Source organism: Spodoptera frugiperda, chromosome 16, assembly GCF_023101765.2.
Source record: "Spodoptera frugiperda isolate SF20-4 chromosome 16, AGI-APGP_CSIRO_Sfru_2.0, whole genome shotgun sequence".
Lineage (NCBI taxonomy): Eukaryota > Metazoa > Arthropoda > Insecta > Lepidoptera > Noctuidae > Spodoptera > Spodoptera frugiperda.
Genome location: NC_064227.1, coordinates 8766760 through 8786852, shown reverse-complemented (window position 1 = coordinate 8786852; position 20093 = coordinate 8766760). Strand labels below are relative to the sequence as shown.

Sequence of the window (20093 nt, the reverse complement as noted above, 5' to 3'; positions counted from 1 at the left end):
CGTTAATGAGTTTACTGGTGTCGCGGTACAGAGGTTAATGCGATGTGGCCGCTGTGTACTTGCTACATCCACATTAGCTCGGCTACTTTGACTTGCGACTAAGTACGTACTAAAACTACTTCACCGTAGAACTCAGGTTATTTTGATAGCTGTCGAAGTACTCACCTCGAATGGAGCTTCCCCATGGTGCTTGTTGTTCAGTATGAGGAAGGAGCAGAGCGGCCCTCTCGCTCGGATGGCAGGAGTCACCTCTACCAGGGTCTCGTTCTCCTTGATCAGTCCATGGTAGCCCTCCTCCGGCTCTGCCAGCTCCAAGTATGGAATGTCTGCAAACAATAAAGAAACGTTAGTTAAACAAGGAATTTCCGTCATCTACACAGGAGGTAATCTTGGAAAAAGCTTCAACGTACGTTAAATTATAATTTGTGAGAAGCCATGACAGTTCCTTTGTTCACCGGCAGTCTATAATCCGAAGCTAGACGTCAGACGTGTAAAAGTTTGGAATGAAAAACTAATTTCGTTACAATCGAGAGAACGTCGGCCATTAAATATTCAGTAGTAAAATTTAATAATTTGCTCGGAGGACCAGGGCCTGTCTCCGGAACAGGCTATAACCGTTAAAGAGGCTATTAGCCTCTCCGTCGGAGAGGGCTATCCGCTGATTTTAATGAAATGGCCTTCGCCTCACAATCCGATGCAGTGTAAGGGCCCATTTTGGGGACACTGAAAGCCCATTTTTGGGACGATCTTGTGTAATGCCCGCTCGTGTGGGCGGGGGCTAAATTATATTCATGACGCGACTGAGTAGCGGCGCGGCAGTGCTTTCGTTGATATTTTATAACATTCACTCGGTGGCACATTCACGGAGCAGATTTACTAAGTAACGTGGAAACCGAGCGATAAGATGAATAGAGTGCCACATAAAAACTGCGCTCGTAAACCGTTGACCCGGACCTGTGTACTAGTGCCTGGCTTTATACTACGCAACGGTTTAAATCGCACGAGATCGTAGCAGATTGTTCAGGAATACGAGTTGGTATACTACGAGGCGGGGCGCAATATCAGCTGGTTTGTTTCTAGTAAAGGATAAAGATTTGCCCACAGCACGCACATGAGTCGGAGGACTCACACTAGCTCCATCGATCCCGATCAATCGCCACTGTTCGTAGTTTTCCTGTTATTGTTGTCTTGTTTGAATAATGGAATATTTCCCGATTTACGAGGTGAAGGGTTGAGCCGCGGCGCCGATTGTTTGTGCTACAGAAATGTGACTCACATTCGGGGTTCTGTGCAAATATGTGCTCGGTGAGCAAAAATGTGGGGCCAAACGGTCGTGATTTCTTTTGTGACTTTTTAAAGCAGGTTTTGAGCCAGTTTTGTTTGTTTTTCAAACGGAATGAATAAACAACAAAGCGTAGAGCCCACATCGTAAAGTTTTAAAGTTGTTCTCTCAGCAACATAAAGTACAGCTGAATTTCAGATATCGTGAGCTTCCAGTCAGCTCGTCGTATCGGGAATCTTCTGGCATAAAATGTGTTTACATCAACAAAACTGAAATTTGATTCAGCGAGATATTGTGCCTGAAACCTGAACACACTCAAGTTGTGCCAAGACGAAGTTTGACCCGGCAACAATTACAGCGATACATTTTATTCAGAACATGAAATACTTTTCATAAAGTATGCGAGGCTTCTTTCTTATGTTGTATCGGAACATTTTGATCGGAAATGTTTGTGAATGTATACAAACTTGGAGATGGAAACTTGATCGTGTTGGCCCATTGTTGAGTCGGAAATCTTTACCATTAAGTGATTATAGAACGGACAATAATGTAACACACACATGACAAATTAACCATGTAATTTTTTTCTGTAAAGTCTTTAAAAGTATACCACCAGGATTTATGGTCGAAACAAAAGTTTGATGTTTATCATAGTAATTTTCCTTGCATAAACTTTCCCTCGAGTTATTTAATAAGCAGCGCGAGGTGCAAAGAATGCCTGCATTGCACCGTGTTGCTGCAGACCATAAATACCCTCAGCACTCTCGCTAACTTACAACTGCGCAACAAGATAGCCATTTCCATTCATTCTGGATTTTTCTTTTAAATCTAGATTACCAGGAAACTGTACTAGCATTAAACATTACTAGTGTTTCCCCGCAAAACGGTTTTAAATAACAACTTGCAAAACAGCAAAGAGGAAAAGGTTAAAGCGATCCTCATTCGGAATACAGAAACATTCGGAATCGACATCGGGACTCGGGCACTTAGCATGTAAACTGCGCACTCTTGAACACAAAAGGGCTCAAAATTTTCTACTACATTAATTAAAAAAGAGGTCATTATGCGAGACGAGAGGTAATTTTACTTTGCAAAAAAGGGTTGAAAAAATATTTTTTTATTTTGCTTTTGCGGGTAGTCCGTCATACAAGGCGCTTTGTTTAGTATTCACAGGCGGTGTCGTTGCGGTGACGCTGCGGTCTCGGAGTTGGTGCGAACGCGGCGCTGCCTACACCCTGGCGATGAATTATTGCGTACAAGTTACAGTTGTATTTAGACTTGCTACCGGTTACATCGTCATTGTTTGTTTGTTTGCGATTTTTTTGTTTGGGTTTGAACTACGTCTGAATCCATCATTTCTAAATGTAGATAGTTAAGAAGGGTTGGATAAAGAATGATCCCATTTTCCAAACACACATACCTAAGCCAGCAAAGTTATGAACAGTTATATCTTTCACAACTAAATGGTACAACAAAAACAAACTTTAGTGCCAATGGGAACAGTCCATTCGAATAAATACTGAATAAAACATTAAGAATTATTTATCGGTTTGTTGATTCCGGTAGAGAAAAACATAAATACAGCCAATTCGAACAAAACGACAGTTTATAATAACAATATCCAGTAGACATAACCATACGTTCTATGTATCGCGTGAGTAAATAAAGTCACTGAAAATACAGCTTACAATAGAAATTGTCGTAAAAAGAAATGGTACATGTAGTTTTCGCGTCAAATGGACTCGCTAAATACCGGACTGACATACATTTACGGTGGCAGTTGTCGCGTGGCAACGACCAGCCTTTGTCGCGATGACGTGTAGCGTCAGCAGCGCGGCGGCGCGAGCAAAAAGTTTAGATTTGTTGGTCCCACGCTGGGCGCCAATAACAGGCACTGCGGGTATTGTGAAATGTTTACACTTTCTGCATTCGAGTTGGCGTTGTTTTAAACAATTTATATTAAATTGCTTTCTGTCGATTGATTACTTGTTATTTACAACATGTTTATTTAAACCCTTCACAACAATGATGAAATACAGTTTGTATGTCTGTAAATGCTCTGTCCCCACAATAAGTACGATATTACGAGGTATGTTGGTACAATATAGACCACATTCGATTTCCATCTATTAGTCAAGACTTACCACTAAATGGAATCGCTAAACAGGCAACGCTCGGATGCAGTAATTTACTCACACTGACGGACGGACAAAGCGTGTAAACACAGGCTCGACTCTAAACAAGGAAGTACAGCACTGTGTCAGTGTAAAACATGCGAGTGAGTCGACATACTCGTACACACATATATTATGCATGTATACACCACGTGTACAGCACGCAGTGTTCCAATATCATAAAACATTTCTTTACTTAAGCCCTGGGAGGGCTCCACAATAAACACAATATCTTGAATCGTACACACAATTTCCAAAGTAAACACATAAAAATATTGAAAATAAATCCAAATCATACGAACAATTTATCACAAACGTTGACTTCCAGCAACATCCAACGGAGTGAGCCGATCATTTATTTCAATTACTCATTCACGTGAAGGCAGTATAAAAAACCCTTTCTGGCTTACCCTGCGATCGGAACCCTCCACCATTAATCTTAGCGCCATGTGTCAGTCAGAGAGCGCACATAATGTGACAATTACGGCGTCTGGATTTGAATAACAACCTCGAAGAGCCTCGCAAGCCCAACCGAAGGATCGGACCGATCCGGGACGATCCGCCGAGAATTGGTCATAAATGCTGATACCCCGCAAAGGACGATAAAATCGGCGCTAAATTATTTAAAAGCCTGAAAAGTGGGTAGTACTGTAGTACCGTAGTACGCTGCTCATATGGGTGCTAAGCGGTTTTGTCGGTTTGGAAGTTTGCGGCAAACTGGTGAGATTTTTATTGTTATGCGTGGCTGTTAAGTTTTATAGACTTTAAACTCAGATATAACGAAAGTAGAAGTATCTTATCTGTCTCTCTATTGGGTTATGTTGACAAAATAAAATAAGCTTTAAACAGAAAATCTTGACTACATGCCATAAACATCAGGATTGAAGTTCTTAGTACTGAAAATCCCGGGACAAGTAAAATATGTCCATTTATAAGACATAATGGATTTACGACACTATCCGATCATTTGGCAGAGCTGTGCCGAAGTTAGTGACAAAAGTTCCGTATTTTATGGTGTCACGATATGGCTGGACTCATCAGTTTCACTTAGTTTGTCGAAACAGAGACCCTAAAGTTGTGAGCGGTGGGACTTAGGGGATTATTAACTATGATCCCTGCTGGTGGCGCAATTGATGTCCTTTGTTGGATGACACTTTCAGGAAAAATTAGAATTTATATTTCATGAGGGTAACTTCAAAGGACCAGGAGAATGACGCCATGTCGTGACTTAAACATTGTGTTTATGCTAGCAGAATTATAAGGTAATGAATGAGTTGGTATGACGAAACATAGTTCATATAGTGATAAAAACCAAATAAGCCAAAGAACGGAAATTTAACCTGAGCATCCAATCTGACATACTGCAATAATTGTACAATGTTGTGAGAAATAAAGCCAGTGAAGCAAAAAGACGTAAAATTCGCACCGGATCTACTACAAACAGCAACAAAATTCCACAAACACGAATTGTTTGGTTAGAGCAAAAACTTTCGCACGTAAAGTCACTCCCAAACGCTGTAACAGTTTAAATCAAAATCCTACAACTTCTACTGTACGCCCGTAATGGCCGTGACATACATTATGCATGGGTGTAAGCAGTCTGTTCCTCGCTTTATACCATGTAGTATCGATTCCAATCCTGACACGAACACCACGAGACTTAAAAAGTTCTAAGACTTGGTGCGAGACATGCGACTGTCTCTTTCTTTCACTTCAATTTTGAAACGAGTGACAAAGATAAGAATGAGGGAATAGGGTTGTTTGATGATTTCATGGAATGGCAGAGAAACGGTGGTAACGTCGAAATGACCGTGTAACAGTACTGTCACTGGCAGTGTCAAGTACTTGCAAGTAGTGTGCGTCACTTTGAAGTCAGTCCTGTGAGTACTTCGAGAGCTACTTAAAAAACGTTCAGCGAGCATTGAGAGCTGGATCCCCTTTGTCTTTGATGGAGCGTTTGGAAAATAGATTTACTCTTCAGATATAAAGACTCCCATTATAACAGCATTACCTTTCAGCTCGATTATAAGGAAACCAATAATTACACGTGACATCTACACAAAAGGGCCCCACGGGTTCAACCCACTCAACTTAGGAAAAGGTTAAGGAGAATTTATAGGTATTTCCAAGAAACTCGCCCTGTGCAAACCCCCAAAGTAGACGGATTTGTGTACAGTAATGAACTAATTAATAGAACATAATTGTGATAACATTATTCATTGAATTCCCGACGTGCTTGAGATGGGAACTTGTCACTTAATGCTATACATTTCAAACGTCTGATATCTTTGTCCTTGACAGGTGACACTGCCGCATACATAATTATTACGCAAGCCACATGAATCCTTTATGTAGTACCCAATATAGACCCAAGTAAATAACCAAAGCAACTGTTAAATATTAGGAAGCTCAAGTGTTTCTATAACATAAAAGCTAGACAACACATTGTTATAGCTAGCGACAGTCAACAATTTCTGAAATCGGATTACTGGAAACGACCTCTCCGGGGCTCAGCAGTAGTGAGACAAGGCGTATTGAGGCAGGTACACAATTTGTAGCGGCAAGCTATTCTGGCCGAGATACTGATTGGTGCTCAGCTCCCGAGGTGGAGGCGCGAGGCACAGCTCACAGCTCAATAACGACGGACGTACTAAGGACCAATTCACTGCACCTTCACTTCTCTCCGCAGTGAATTTTTAAAACGACTCAGCTCACACGGCATTTGAAATAGCACAGCCAGAGGCTAGACTGCTATTTACAAAGAATTTTCTCCGCTATTCCGTTTGACGTAAAGTTCCGTTTCAATCGCAAGGTATTTCGAGATTTTAAGCGAAAGATCTCGAATTGTTGTTGGATATAACGTCCTCGTAAGTTTTATAGTTTATTGTGAGGATCGCGTTGTCTACGATATTATGAAATTGGAGGGCGTGAAACTGCTTCTAATAAATATCTTGAAACCCACGGTTCTAGAGATGAGACAATTTTAGAGTGTAACATCAAATGCGAACAGAGAAGCTCATTCGTTTACAAACTTATATTACTTGGACATTGTGTGTAAAGACTAACTCAGACAGCAGTAATAAAATTGACCTAAAACTAGTGGCTTAACAGTATTTAGACGACGTCGTAAACCCGTGTGGCCCTAAATACAAACGTAGGACATGTAATTACAAACGATTAACTGAATTACACGAGTCATTTTGCCGGACACTTTAATCCAAGAGTCGTATAAGCTGCTTGTTTACTGCCCTGCGGCACTGGCCGTCGCACACTGGGGCAGTATATATGACGGCCGTACCCAAAACTCAAAATATTAAATGAAGGTAGTTGGGTATGATTTTTATTATGTATGTAGGTTAGGTATTCCCACAACTGTTAGCAATATTGAGATTAATGAGAAGTTAGTCATTTACGAGTTTGACATACGTCAAGTGTAGTCTGTTGTCAGTTTATTACAATTTCTTTAATTTATTGAGCGCAATCAATATCGTTTCATATATTCTTTGTGATATTTACATTAAAACATTATTATGTCGAGTATAGATCAGGGTAAGTCGTATTTAAAATCTACTTTCATTTTTACAAACGTTGAATAATAATCGGAGATATGATAGTTTTAGCAAGCAGATAATAAGTAATACTTTACGCTCTAGTATTTCAAAAAGGCGCAAGAGGCTTTTGAAACTAAATTAACAGTAAGGTAGTCTGAACCATCTATTACATTAATCTAAACTCAAAAGTGAAAGCCCGTTGCGCTAAATCGAGATATATTTATTTTTGTTTTTCGTGGCGCTTAATATTTTTTCCAGATTTATGTTCCAAATTAAAAATAAAACGAAGAATTATGTTTGACGTATTTTACAACAGTAGTTATAAGCCATTTGATAGAAAATTTAAAGATTTGATTGATTATGTTGCAAATAAAACCAACTGTACATCAGAAAACCAGCATAATTTATCGAAAGAGTTACGTAATTTTAAAAATCAGTTAAAGTCTAAATGGCTCGGGCAAAATAGACACAAAGAAAAATTTTTGAATGCTGAGAAGTCGTGGCTTAACGATTATTGCAATTTTACTTTATACTCGGGCAATAAGGGTGGTAGGCCAACGCTAACATTTGAGGAGAGTAGTGAAAATACGAAGCGCAGGAAGACAGCACATTTGCGTTCAGAGGCAGGGCCTTATGAATTATCATATGCAGCTCAAATGCAGTTTAGAGCAACAGGTAAATCTACAGAAGCCAGTGTCATTGCACAAGTTGCCGGTAGCCCCCAGTATGCGATGGATTGCTTTAATATAGCTTCTACTGTGAAAGCAAAAAAAGTTTCGCCACGCGATGCTCTATCATTAATTATTGAAGCACAATTGTCGCGTAAACAATATGAAGTTATTAGAACGTATGCCAAGGAAGTTTTCCCAAGTTATAAGGAAGTACAGGCTGAAAAAGTAAATTGCTATCCAAAAGACCTAAAAGTTACTGAGACTGATGCTGAAGTTCCTCTCCAATGCTTATTAGATCATACAGGAACTCGTTTACTGCAGACTCAAAAATCTGTTTTGGAGGCTGATTCTGAACATTCTTTTGATAAAATTTTATTGTATTCGAAATGGGGATTTGATGGCAGCTCTAGTCATACCCAATATAAACAGAAGTTTATGTCTGAAACATCTGATGATAAATATATGTTCTTAACATGTTTGGTTCCGTTACGACTCATAGGTGAAAAAAATGGAAAATCAATTACATTATGGCAAAACCCGAGTCCTTCATCGCCTAGATTCTGTAGACCCATAAGCCTTGAGTATAAAAAAGAGACTGAAGAATTAGTAAAGTCTAAAAAAGAACATATAAACAAACAAATCAAAGATTTAGTTCCTACAGAAGTTAATTTAGACGGTAAAAAATACTTGATTGAACACCATACTTTATTTACAATGGTAGATGGCAAGTTGTGTAACTGTCTATCGGATACAAAATCTACGATGCGTTGTTACCTATGTGATGCTACATCTAAGGAATTTAATGACCTTGATATGATTAAGAACAGACCTATCAAAACTGAATATGTATCTTTTGGCATGTCAGTACTACATGCCTGGATCAGGTCGTTTGAATCGCTTTTACACTTAAGTTATAAATTACCCGTTCGTAATTGGCGTGTATCTAAAACTAATAAGGAGCTTATAGATGAAACAAAGAAGGATATTCAGACAAGATTCAAAAATAAGTTGTCTCTTATTGTAGACAAACCTAAACCTGGTTTTGGAAATTCGAATGATGGTAATGTGGCGCGTAAATTTTTCCAAAATTTCAAAGTTTCTTCAAGTATTACTAACATTGATGAAGAACTTATAAGACGTATTTATATGATATTGCAGACTATTTCCAGTGGTTTCCAAATTAATACAGAGAAGTTTCAGCAATATTGTTTGGATACAGCTCAATTATATGTTGATCTTTACCCTTGGATGCCTATGACACCGACACTTCACAAACTATTGATCCATAGTGCTGAAATTGTTAACCATGCATTACTGCCTATAGGAATGCTGAGTGAGGAGGCTCAAGAAGCCCGCAATAAAGACTTTAAGTCCTATCGAGAAAATTTTGCAAGGAAAACATCAAGAACTGACAACCTTACCGATATAGTTAATCGTTTGTTCATTTCTTCCGATCCAATTATCAGTCTTAATCGAACATTACCTAATTATGAAAAAAAAACTTTGATTCTGATGTACTGAATATGCTGGAACAAGAATTATAAACATTACGATCACTCAAAAGTAGTTTTTATTATGTTTTGCGCGTGAACACTTATTTTCTGATAAAATTTGAGTTTTGGGTACGGCCGTCATATATACTGCCCCTGTCGTTCGAGTACTAGTAAATCAAGGGTCCTTGTCTTCAAGGCCCGTTTACCTAGAAAAGCCGTCACGTTCCAGTGTAAAAAGGTTCCCGTAGAAGCCGTAAAGGTGTCTCTGTGACGGACAGTGTGATTTTATCGCCGCGATAATGCAGTGGGATAACGGCGGCGACGTGCCCCGCTTGGCAAACAAGCGGCTTCACACGTGCCCAGTAGGTACTAGTCTACTAAGCAAGCACACTAGTGCCGCTACTGGCTTGCTTTATCGCAGCAAAGTGCGAAGTGCACTAACGCTGCATATGCCGTCAATATCTGGTTCATAGTTCAGTTTCATACCTGTAGCAGAACTCAATGAATATTGATTATTATCATTTTAAGAATTAAGATAAAGAAAATCAGTTTAATTGCATACATTCCGAAACATTTGTCAGCAGTCTCAGTGATCAGATTTGGGAACAAACAGAAACACATTCGCGCCACTTACTCCATCAAATATTAGCTCGTGTGAACGCGGCGCACTGCGCTAAGAGCCTCATTTGCCAAATGGTCGCAGTAGTACCCGCACACACACATACACACAAACACACACACAGCCTACATTTCAATGTCGCGACGCTTCGGATTACTTTCCGTAATAATTCATATTCCAAGTTTTGTTCAAATTTTGCCGACACTCCTAATGTGTTTTAGGAGAAATTTCCTTATAGATATATGTACATAGCTACATATATACTTATATATACGTAGATATCAACGTTGGTATGTATGTAGAGGTGTGCTTAAGGGGATGTTTGACAATTTTCCTTGTTTATGCCATTTTCCTTAAAAAGCACTTTGTTGAAATGTTTTAACTTAATTAAGAGAAAATAGGAAATCCTTTATAATTGTTTGGTAAATAACGCTAAGGTCATCATAAAACAAATGTAGGAACCGCCGCCACCCAGCGCACTGCGAATTATTAGTAAACATGTTTTGGTCGACATAACGCTCGCCTGCACAAACTGACCTTTCCAGCCAAGCATCGTAAACAAACGTCTTAACAAACAACTTCAATATTTATAAACACCCATTTCTGCTGAAATACTAAAAGCTGATGTTGGACATTACTTAGACAAACGCTGACTGTGGTCTAGTATTTAGTTTCGTAAAAGCTTTTTAGTAGACATACACAGGGCGATTAATTTTCTCAAATAATTCAGAGGTGAAAGAACCACACGGGTCAACATCATTATTGTTTCTCAGTTTGCCAAAAATCTCAGCAAGCAATAAATCCCTCAATCCGTGGTCCAGACCATCTTCTAATGTATTTTTTTATTTATGGAATAGGGGACAAATGAGCGCCGCCCATGGACACCCGTAAAACCAAAGGAGTCACAGGTGCGTTGCCGACCTTTTAAAAAGGAGTACGCTCTGTTATTGAAGGTTAATATTATTTATTTCGACTTTTAAATTACCACAAAGTTGTTGTTCCCATAAAACAAGACATTTTGGTGAACTTACACCATTATCATGTCCTCACAAGGTTTATCTAAGATTCCCAACTAACATCTTTGCCGACAAGTCTGTTATCAGTCCCCACAAGTGTCCAACTTCCTGGTGATAGGCAGAGATTGTAATGTAATGGGTGTTGCAAACTCGGTGAGTATCGGGATAAATAGGCGACATTACGTAGGCACGCCACGTCGACGTAGGCTAGGCAAACTTATAGGCATTGCTATTTGAGATGCCGGGCACATACACACACTGCTGCCTTTGTACACGTCACTAGGCAGGGAATGGTGTACCTACACGTTTATTATATGTATTTAGTCATGTTATTAGTTCCATGTAATAACAGGCGATAATCACCGAATAACTACTGATGGTTACAAATGTATATGAAGATATTGCCATATTAACATCGATGGCAAAAATTACATTCAGAAAAAAGCAACAGCAAGTCTAATTATGAATATGTGATATACCTAACTATAGTTTATTAAGGTCATATATTCATGGTGGTGGTGAATCTGGGTAAGACGTAGTGCTGACCTCAAGTTACTTAAAAGAGAAAGAGAGAGAAAGTTTATAACAGAAAGAAAGAGTAGAAAATTTAGGTGGAAACCATTCGACACGACTTCTCAATACAATGAAAGATACCCAAACCGATTTAAACATGGAAATAATAATTCCATGTAGGAACTTGGTACAAATCAATCAGAATTCAATTTACCACAAACTGATTTAGGGTTCAAGAGACGAAGTTCCTGGTGGGTATGGACCTAGGCAACTAGTCAGTGCCCAACTTTGTATCTAGTTAGTGCTCAAGTGATGCTGTTAGTGCCGCCCTGCGTCGCTCGGCGGTATTTCAACAATATTTACTAGTTCAGCTTGAGTTCACTGCAAACTATTCATAGTGTAACGAGTTTATGAGATTATTTGTTTTAGCTAATAACTGTGTGTAGTGTTTGATCAGTATTTTACATGATAAAAAGTTCCGTTAGAGATTTGCTTGCTAAGTTTTGTTAAGGCATAAACGAGCAGACGAATCACCTGACGGAAATCTTTTGACGTCGTTTATTGATACCTGCAGCACCAAAGGAGTAACAAGATTGATAGTGTTATCAGGTTTTTGGTGGTTAAGTGTGGTGTGGTGGTTTGAGAGTTGTGGATTGAGAAATTGGCGAAAGAAGGATTTAGGCCGCCTCTGGACATATATGATATATGGTCATAGACACATGTACGTTATAGTGCTCATGTGTACATAATCGTAGTATCTTAGAATTGACATACGTTGTTTGCTTTCAACCATTTCCAATATTGATGCCATTTGATGACCAGCGACATATTCTTGGAAATCGACGCAAAGTGGCTTCAGAGAGCATTGAGTAATTGAATTCCGAATAGTTTACAAACGCTGGCAAGTGGCCATTCGTAAGTCTACTTACAAACAAAACTAGGAACTTAGTACTAATTAGTACCTCTACATACAGAGTTTTTATAATAATCCCCACACTTGGCGAATTATTTGGTGATCTGTTTAAGGATCGGGATACCTATACATATGTATATAGTATAATTCTATCTTGTAAAATATACTTTAACTTGGATTAATTAACACGAAATTTATCTCCAGTCTTAATGCTAAGTACCAGGGCTCCATATGTCTAGAGAGCTAAGACATTACTTTCGACAGCACTTGAAACCAAAACTGTGTGAAGTAACGTAAAGGGGTGCTCAGAACAGACATTAATATCAATTAACAATGCGAACCAGCTTTTTGCTTAATTACTTTTTACTAGGAAGCCTACAGACTCACTCTGTTCGATTAAAACACTGATATCTGTTCCATTTACTTTTAGTGAAGTTTTTTTTTTGTAGCTTTATATATTAGACCAATGATAAAGTATGCCTGTATATAAGCTATCCAGCAGCATCCTCTACTTATACGGTTCGTTGGTCTCGCCAAAACTCGAAAACGGCTGGATCGATTTGGCTAATTTTACTAAAGGGAGATTACGGCAAATTTTCGGGTCAGCTAGCTTTACAAAATTTTTCTTTAAGATCAAAGCATTAAGGTACACGTCTGTTAGGTATAACGATTAGTTAAGACTTAAGACTAACTTCAGACGTAATTTGTCGACTAAATCAATTTAGACAATTATTCGCTTTGATATGACGTCAATTAGTTTAGGAAACAAGACGTAAATAGTATTCCAGGTACTCGAAGTGATCAAACAATTAGTATTACGCAGAGATAGACATTAACTAGGATATTTCAAGTATTCGCTCAACTGTCGCCATGATTGAAACAGTTTCTGTGTTAGTACCAAACAATTAACGCAATTATTACACTACATTACTACATCAAACATACAAGTTTCATTAAGATTAAACAAATTCAAACCTATTTTTCGGTTACTTTATGTTTAAATTACAGCAGCAAAAAATGTGAATGTTAATTACAAACCATTTCATATAAGAGTTAATTCACAATGAAATAACAGACGTTGTAAAAACAATACGACGCACAGGTTGTTTAATAAACGGTTTAAATTTAAATGGATGTACGTATAATATGTTTCGGCGAACCCATCTCAAATGCAAACTTTTAAAATTAACATTTGCTGTGGGGTATATATAAATAATCCGGGCCGGAGAGGCGGGGACGGGCCGGAGCACGGTGTCCGATCAAACATTAAAGATATCGGGTGTCGGTGGGAAGTGTACCCTGCACCGCAGATCTATTGATAAACGGCCGTATGTTGGCCGGCTGCACGGCTGCACGGTTCGTCTCCGGTCTCATGCCGAGGGTGCTCCAGTTTCGTACGTCGAGTGTCCGGATTAGAGCCGGGACACAATACTGAGACACGTACATATTGATCTTTGTCTGTGCGGCGACAATGTACGGGCTCGCTAATTAAACAATGTGGATTGTGGAGTGATCTAATGTACGCACGTCTATCCGTATGTAAGTGAATTCTGAACTCACAGCACATACATATTATAGGTACATATATACTTAGACTTATCCCTTTATTTAAAGAGGAAGGCAGCAATTTATAATATTAGACTTACATTGAAGCCTAGACACATAGGTCAATAACACCTACCCTTGTCAGGTTTTCAGCATTAGGTATTCGTTTTATTAAGGAAAAGCTCTTCAAAGTAACACCTCTGTCTCTACAGGGACGTTGTTTACAAAGAGAATGGCATTACGGCGAATCCTTTACTTAGAAAAAGTAGTCAGAAAGCAGCCGGTAGGTACGTAGTCTTATTCCAGCGCTTGTTTTTGTCTAGTTTCAGCCTAATTGTAGGCAACTAGGAATAGCATCTGCTCGGATAGGATGCCGGAGTTTGGAACAGGGCAATTAGGGCGTTTCTTTAGAGAAGTGTCGTTCGAACGAGTGGTATAGCTGCCTTTATAGGCACTCGGAGGGGCGAGGCCTTAGACTCCCGAGGGAGTAATGAGAAAGAGTAATTAATTGGCTTTTATTAAAATAATAAATTCCTTTAACACGATTTTTATTAAAACGGCACAAAGACGAAATGCCTAATACCTTTGTAATATAATTAATTTAGTTTAATTATCTAGGTGACGTGTCAAAGACCTATACGACTATCTCCATCTTTAATTAAATCGACACAAATGAATTTAGCAGCCATTACAGGAGACAATGGGGTGACACTAGCTATTGTATGGCGCTCGGTTCCACGCCACGTTTGACAAATTACTCTATGATTGTTTGAGCACTGATTACACGCCATGCCACGCACGTTGTACTCTATACGGCGAAATAGGTTAACGATAAATTGTTTCACGAAGCCTACATTTTAATACTGGGTTTAGCAAACAATTTTAGACGACAACACATCGCTCGTATGCCACACACAATATTGGGACGCGCACATGAAGCGTATATAAGTCAGGGACGTCTCAGAAACGATCGAAGATTCTAAGAACTATAAATGTTGAATGCAAAACTTTTTATAAAACCGACGTAGTTTATGAGCATTTGTCTTCGAGCATAATTGTATGTGCACGTTCTGTGCATCGCATACTTATTGTGAATACATCGATAATATAATTCCAGCAGTCTGCCATTGTCTGGCGGAATCTATCAGATTACAGAAATAGCTGGCAGCGAGCCGCCATGCTGATTGGGAACAAATTACCACTAAGTAATTGTAATCGGAAATCAGTCAGTCATTGTTATCGAGTGCGCAAGATCTGATTGAGGGTTATTGATTAATCTACTGTTTAGTGTAAGCTAGCGGCTCGCCCCGGCTTCGCTTGGGAGCTATTGTACTAGTGACACATAAACATTGTGCTAACAAACACCAACGACAATAAAAGCCTGTGACTGTATTGTTGTTGTATAAGTATTAAATTAAACGATGTAACAGTGACATGACTGTGGACTATCCTAGAACGCCCATAGAGAAATATAACACAGAAGAGTGATCAAATTCGATAGAAATTATTAGACATTTCTATATATTTTAGGTATAGATATGCATTTTCAGATGGCTTAAATAAAAAAATCTTCTCTACCATGCTATTCACTTCAGAGTAAAAAATTGCCACAAAAATACAAGTATCCTAGATTAGCATTTAAAAACATCACAAAATGGACTAGTATTTTCCTTTGTGCAGTGTTCGCATCGCAATTTGAACAAATTTGCATCCGCACGAGCGACCGCCGCCACCGTCAGCTCAGATAAGCACTAATATCTGGCGAATGGACGCAGCGCACACAACAAAAAATACAGAAGGCTAACTGGAAACTAGAACATGGCCATTACTCATTTGGACGGTAATAAAGAGTTAACGACATGGCTGTTAAAATCTGCAAGTTTAAGTGGCAATGAGCATGTGATTATGTTCGTAGAATGACCAATGGAGCAAGAAAGTTGTCGAATAGCGAAAATTGGAAGCCAGCGTGGGCAGGCTCACTGGTCTACCTACGCCATGTTTTCCAATTTCCGTGCGCCAATGATTACGTCATCAGTTAGGAAACTAAACTCGTTGCGAAAAGGTAGTGAGAAGGAAGTTTGTATAGAAATCTATCAAGACCAACAATTGTTGGACAAAAATTGATTAGGTTTGTACCTTCTCCATGTTCCTTTGTAGTGTCGGTCTGTCAGGTATAAGTACTTATAGCTATTACACATCTAGCGAGATGCAGGACGTGTGCGAACAGAGAGGACACGGGCAAATCACTAATGTATTGCGTGTGGTTTAATGGCGGCAGCTCTGGCTACAATTCACTGTTTAGAGTTAATGGAAGCGCTTTGTGCGAGCCCTGACCACGGCCAGACACGGGAGGATTAAGCCACATTTTGTACAATGGATCAATCTCTCTTAAACCATTTCTAGGAAACTGTGATTGTCAAATGAACATGTTGCTTTGAAAGCAAAACCTGTCTGTGTATACGAGTTAGATACGTCTATATACCTAACTATAAGTTTATTGTTGTATACGTTTTACACTTTGATCGTTTGTTGTTCTGTACTTAATGTCCTAAGTTTTTTCTAATATTGTAGAAACTTCACGAATAAATAACTTCGATGATACACAAGTCTATGCTACGAGTAGTATACATAACACAATATGAGTGTTACTAAGAAGTTATTTAATGAAATGAATCCAGGTAAACTAAAGTTGTACACAACTGAGTACTAAGTACGGGCTTAGAAATAAGATATTGATTACTTATGCTCAGAAACTACAGATTTTCTCCTCTTTAAGTGAAGTGTTCATGAATGTAGATACCACAAGAAGTTGAGGATTTATTTTTATAACATTATCAAACGATACACGTTAGCACCGATTCCCGCGGGCGTTTTTATAGTTATCTCCTTCGGCAACGAGCTGTGATACTGAATCTTAGATTACACTAGATGCGCTAACGAATCTTACATTATATTTGATATCTTATAATGTACCTACGTATAGTGGGACTAAATAATATAATCTGATAACTGCAACAAATTGATGAGATTTCATAACTGAGATCGAAGAGACCGTTTAGTCAAACAATCTATGACACAAGTTTGGAACAACAATATACATGTTTAATGCAAAATCTCCAGTACACAACACACACCAGTGGAATCGAGCTAACTGGCAACAAATTTAAAGTTAGCCCAACTTGGCCATTGAAGTCATAAAGTTATGACGCGAGTGCCTGCAACAGGAAAAACTTGGGCAAGTTGGCAAGTTTCGGTGCATGCTAGTTAGGGAACTTGGCAGCCCCTGCGCTTGACGTGTCGCTACACTATGCACTATGTACAGGCCTCGCGACTGCATTTTTGGGAAACTTTACATATTCCTTGAAAGTATTTCACGAGACTCGCTCGCCGGAGCCAGCAGAGTAATCTACTTTTGATTTTAGGAACATATTTTTCACGGTACAAGTATTTTGTGAAACTACCACGTCGAAACTTATGGTACACAGATGAGACGGATATGTTTTCGTTGTAGAAAATATTACAGTAATAAGATAATAACATCTATTTACAAACGACATTTTAATAATCATGTAGTAATGTTAATCATTAAGATGAATCTTTAAGCTTTGTGTACTTAAAAGATCACTTTACTTACGACAATTTAAGTAGGTGATTGGATAATTATGTGCAATTGTTAATGGAAAATAAATGATAGGTATAGTTTGCTATAAATATCCATTTCTCGGCTGTGGTCACCATTATCACTTGGAAGTTTGCGAGAAATTGCTAGCGACAGTTTATCCGTCAAAGTGCGTAGTACTGCAATGTTTTGTGGCCCCAAGAGTATTTACGAATCTATGTCCATCCAGAATTTGATCAACACATATGACCCATTCGCGGATGTCGTCAAGAGCTTGGAGGATGAGGTCCAAGATGGACTGGTGCACGTGCGGATCCAGCAGAGGAATGGACGAAAGACTCTAACAACTGTCCAAGGGCTGTCGGTGGAATATGATTTGAAGAAGATAGTGAAGGCGTGCAAGAAGGAGTTCGCTTGTAACGGAACAGTTGTGGAGCACCCAGAGTATGGCAAGGTGCTGCAGCTTCAGGGAGACCAACGCCAGAACATCTGCCAATGGCTGACGAGGATGGAACTCGTCAAGCCAGAACAACTGAAGGTGCACGGCTTCTAAGTCTGCGCTGATACTCATGTATCCAGTACACATATTTAATTTTTCTTGTGCTTAAATAATATGCTATTTATTGAATGCTCTATGTTTATTTATCCATAAATCCTAATCGTTTTGTCACAGAATATGTTTCAATTAATATTCACTTCAATGCACCATATTACAATCTTCGATCAGTTGTTGAATAAATTAACGATAAAATCATTGTCTAGCCGTAACAGTTATACCGAAAATTTTCAAAATTCGCCGTCCGAGAGAATTCTCCTTTTTTGATTAAGTTATAGTATACCCTCATCTAAACGGATGACGTATTAAACTTCTGTCACTCCTCAGGGAACTAGCTTAAAGAATTATTTACATAAGTTTACCGGGAACAGTGACGCGCGATAATATTACAGAAATCCTGAGGGAACACGGCGACTGGTCCGAAGACTTCCGACATATAAAGTGGGGTTCAATGACCGCTAGTACATAAACCGTACACGCTGTGTACTGTAGCGGCAATAAAAGTAAATAAACGACCACTTCACACTTGCCCACATTTTACGAACGAACAATAAAACTAAATAAAACACTACACAACATAATATTGGCATTACAACATCATCTATTGGAATATTTTAAACGATCGTTAGAGATCATCTGATGGAAGAGATACATGGAATCTTCTTAACACCAGGAGAAGATCTTACCCCTAGGTGCGTAAACCGATTTACTTTTAAGAGGAAGAGGGTAGAACAGATGTCCGATCTTCAGTGTAACGTGGCAATATTCCAGTTACAAACCACAGTCGGGTAACGAACACCAAACCTGTCGGATGCGGGAGATTATTTACAATACAGGTAGAATGTGAGCTATCACATAAATAGGTCAAAACATACATTTTAAAGATTACATAGAGCAATAACGAGCAGATTATGGTCAAACATTAGGTTGGCACAATTTCAAATCGATGCCATTTCTAAATAACAATAAAATCTAAAGAGCATTGTTTTGAACCTGGAGCTAGGAACCGTCACAAGCACGGTATTGGGACTTGCGACCAAACTACAAAAGAGGTTTACCTAATTAAACTTGGTTTACAAGCAACCGTTGCACTAGTAAACTGGTACAGTTACCGTCACCTGGTCAGATCCCTAAAGTTTCAAGTAAACGTGAGGTTTTTTACTGTTATCACCGGGTTTCCGGTTATGTGGGTAGGATTGAGGTCCGGGCGAAATGTGGGACGATGGCGGTTAAGAGCAATCCCTTGTTCGCTAACCGCATTGTTTACGAACTGTCACTTACACGAGGCGATCAAAGAAACGACATCTGTTGATAAACCCATGGAGGACTGGTATTGGAACTAGTACCGCAGCCTCCGGTAACACAGCCGTAATGAATGCCTCACTTTTTACTACATTTTACCTGTCATAAAGGTATAGTTTTCCCCCGCTGCGAAACGATAAACTAATTAACTTTTCTCTCTGTATGAAGTCCCCAAGCTCCCAGGGCGCAGACGTAGTAGTGTCTGTCGTATAAAATCAGTGTGAACATATTCTTCGAAGCAGTAGTGAAGGGCTCACAGCAGAAATTATTTACAGCACTATTACATGTGCCATTACGCCACCATTATGGTCCCAGCGCCGCCATTTTGATGCCGAATTACATTTAGTCGATTTAATTTAATAGCACGCGCAGTCGCTTTCTCCACTTTGACTTGTAATGGTTGACTTAAGGTTCTCAGGCTAAACCGTGCAATTACCTAAATTGCTAGCTATTTTAATGAGTCCCACGCTGGGCGCCAAAATAGACTTGTGCCTTTTGCCCTTAACTTTTTTTTAAAGTAAACATCGACGAACTAAAGAAAAAATTATATGATACGTGAAGTTTCGTAGAACCTACTAGGGTATTCAAGTCACTAAGTAAAACATGTTGTCATCTAGTTTTTATTGTGGCCAACTGCTTTCAACAAGAACTCGTGTAGCCCGGTAGCCCAGATTGCGGCAAAAGGGAATCTTACGCAACATTATACGTACACATTTTCCTGCGAATAAAAAGTCTTATTCATAACAATTTTCATGAAAGGCTCGCGCGGAATACTAAGCTGGATGAGACGGAGAGCGGCGGCTGCGGCTCGTTATTTTGGAACAAACGCGGCACAAGTG

At 39.1% G+C, this 20093-nt stretch overlaps 2 protein-coding genes across 2 annotated transcripts in view; one reads left to right on the top strand and one right to left on the bottom strand.

The window, feature by feature from the left end:
* LOC118280741 (calsyntenin-1) overlaps positions 1–20093 on the bottom strand; it is a 162117-nt gene that overhangs the window by 20286 nt on the left and 121738 nt on the right. Inside the window, exon 2 of the mRNA XM_050699237.1 lies at positions 166–326. Within this exon, the coding sequence (XP_050555194.1) occupies positions 166–326 (161 nt within the window). The remainder of the gene's footprint in view (positions 1–165; positions 327–20093) is intronic.
* LOC126911567 (eukaryotic translation initiation factor eIF1-like) lies at positions 16827–18000 on the top strand. The gene has a single exon (XM_050699284.1). It carries the CDS (start codon positions 17581–17583, stop codon positions 17947–17949), a length of 369 nt encoding a protein of 122 aa, XP_050555241.1. The 5' UTR covers positions 16827–17580; the 3' UTR covers positions 17950–18000.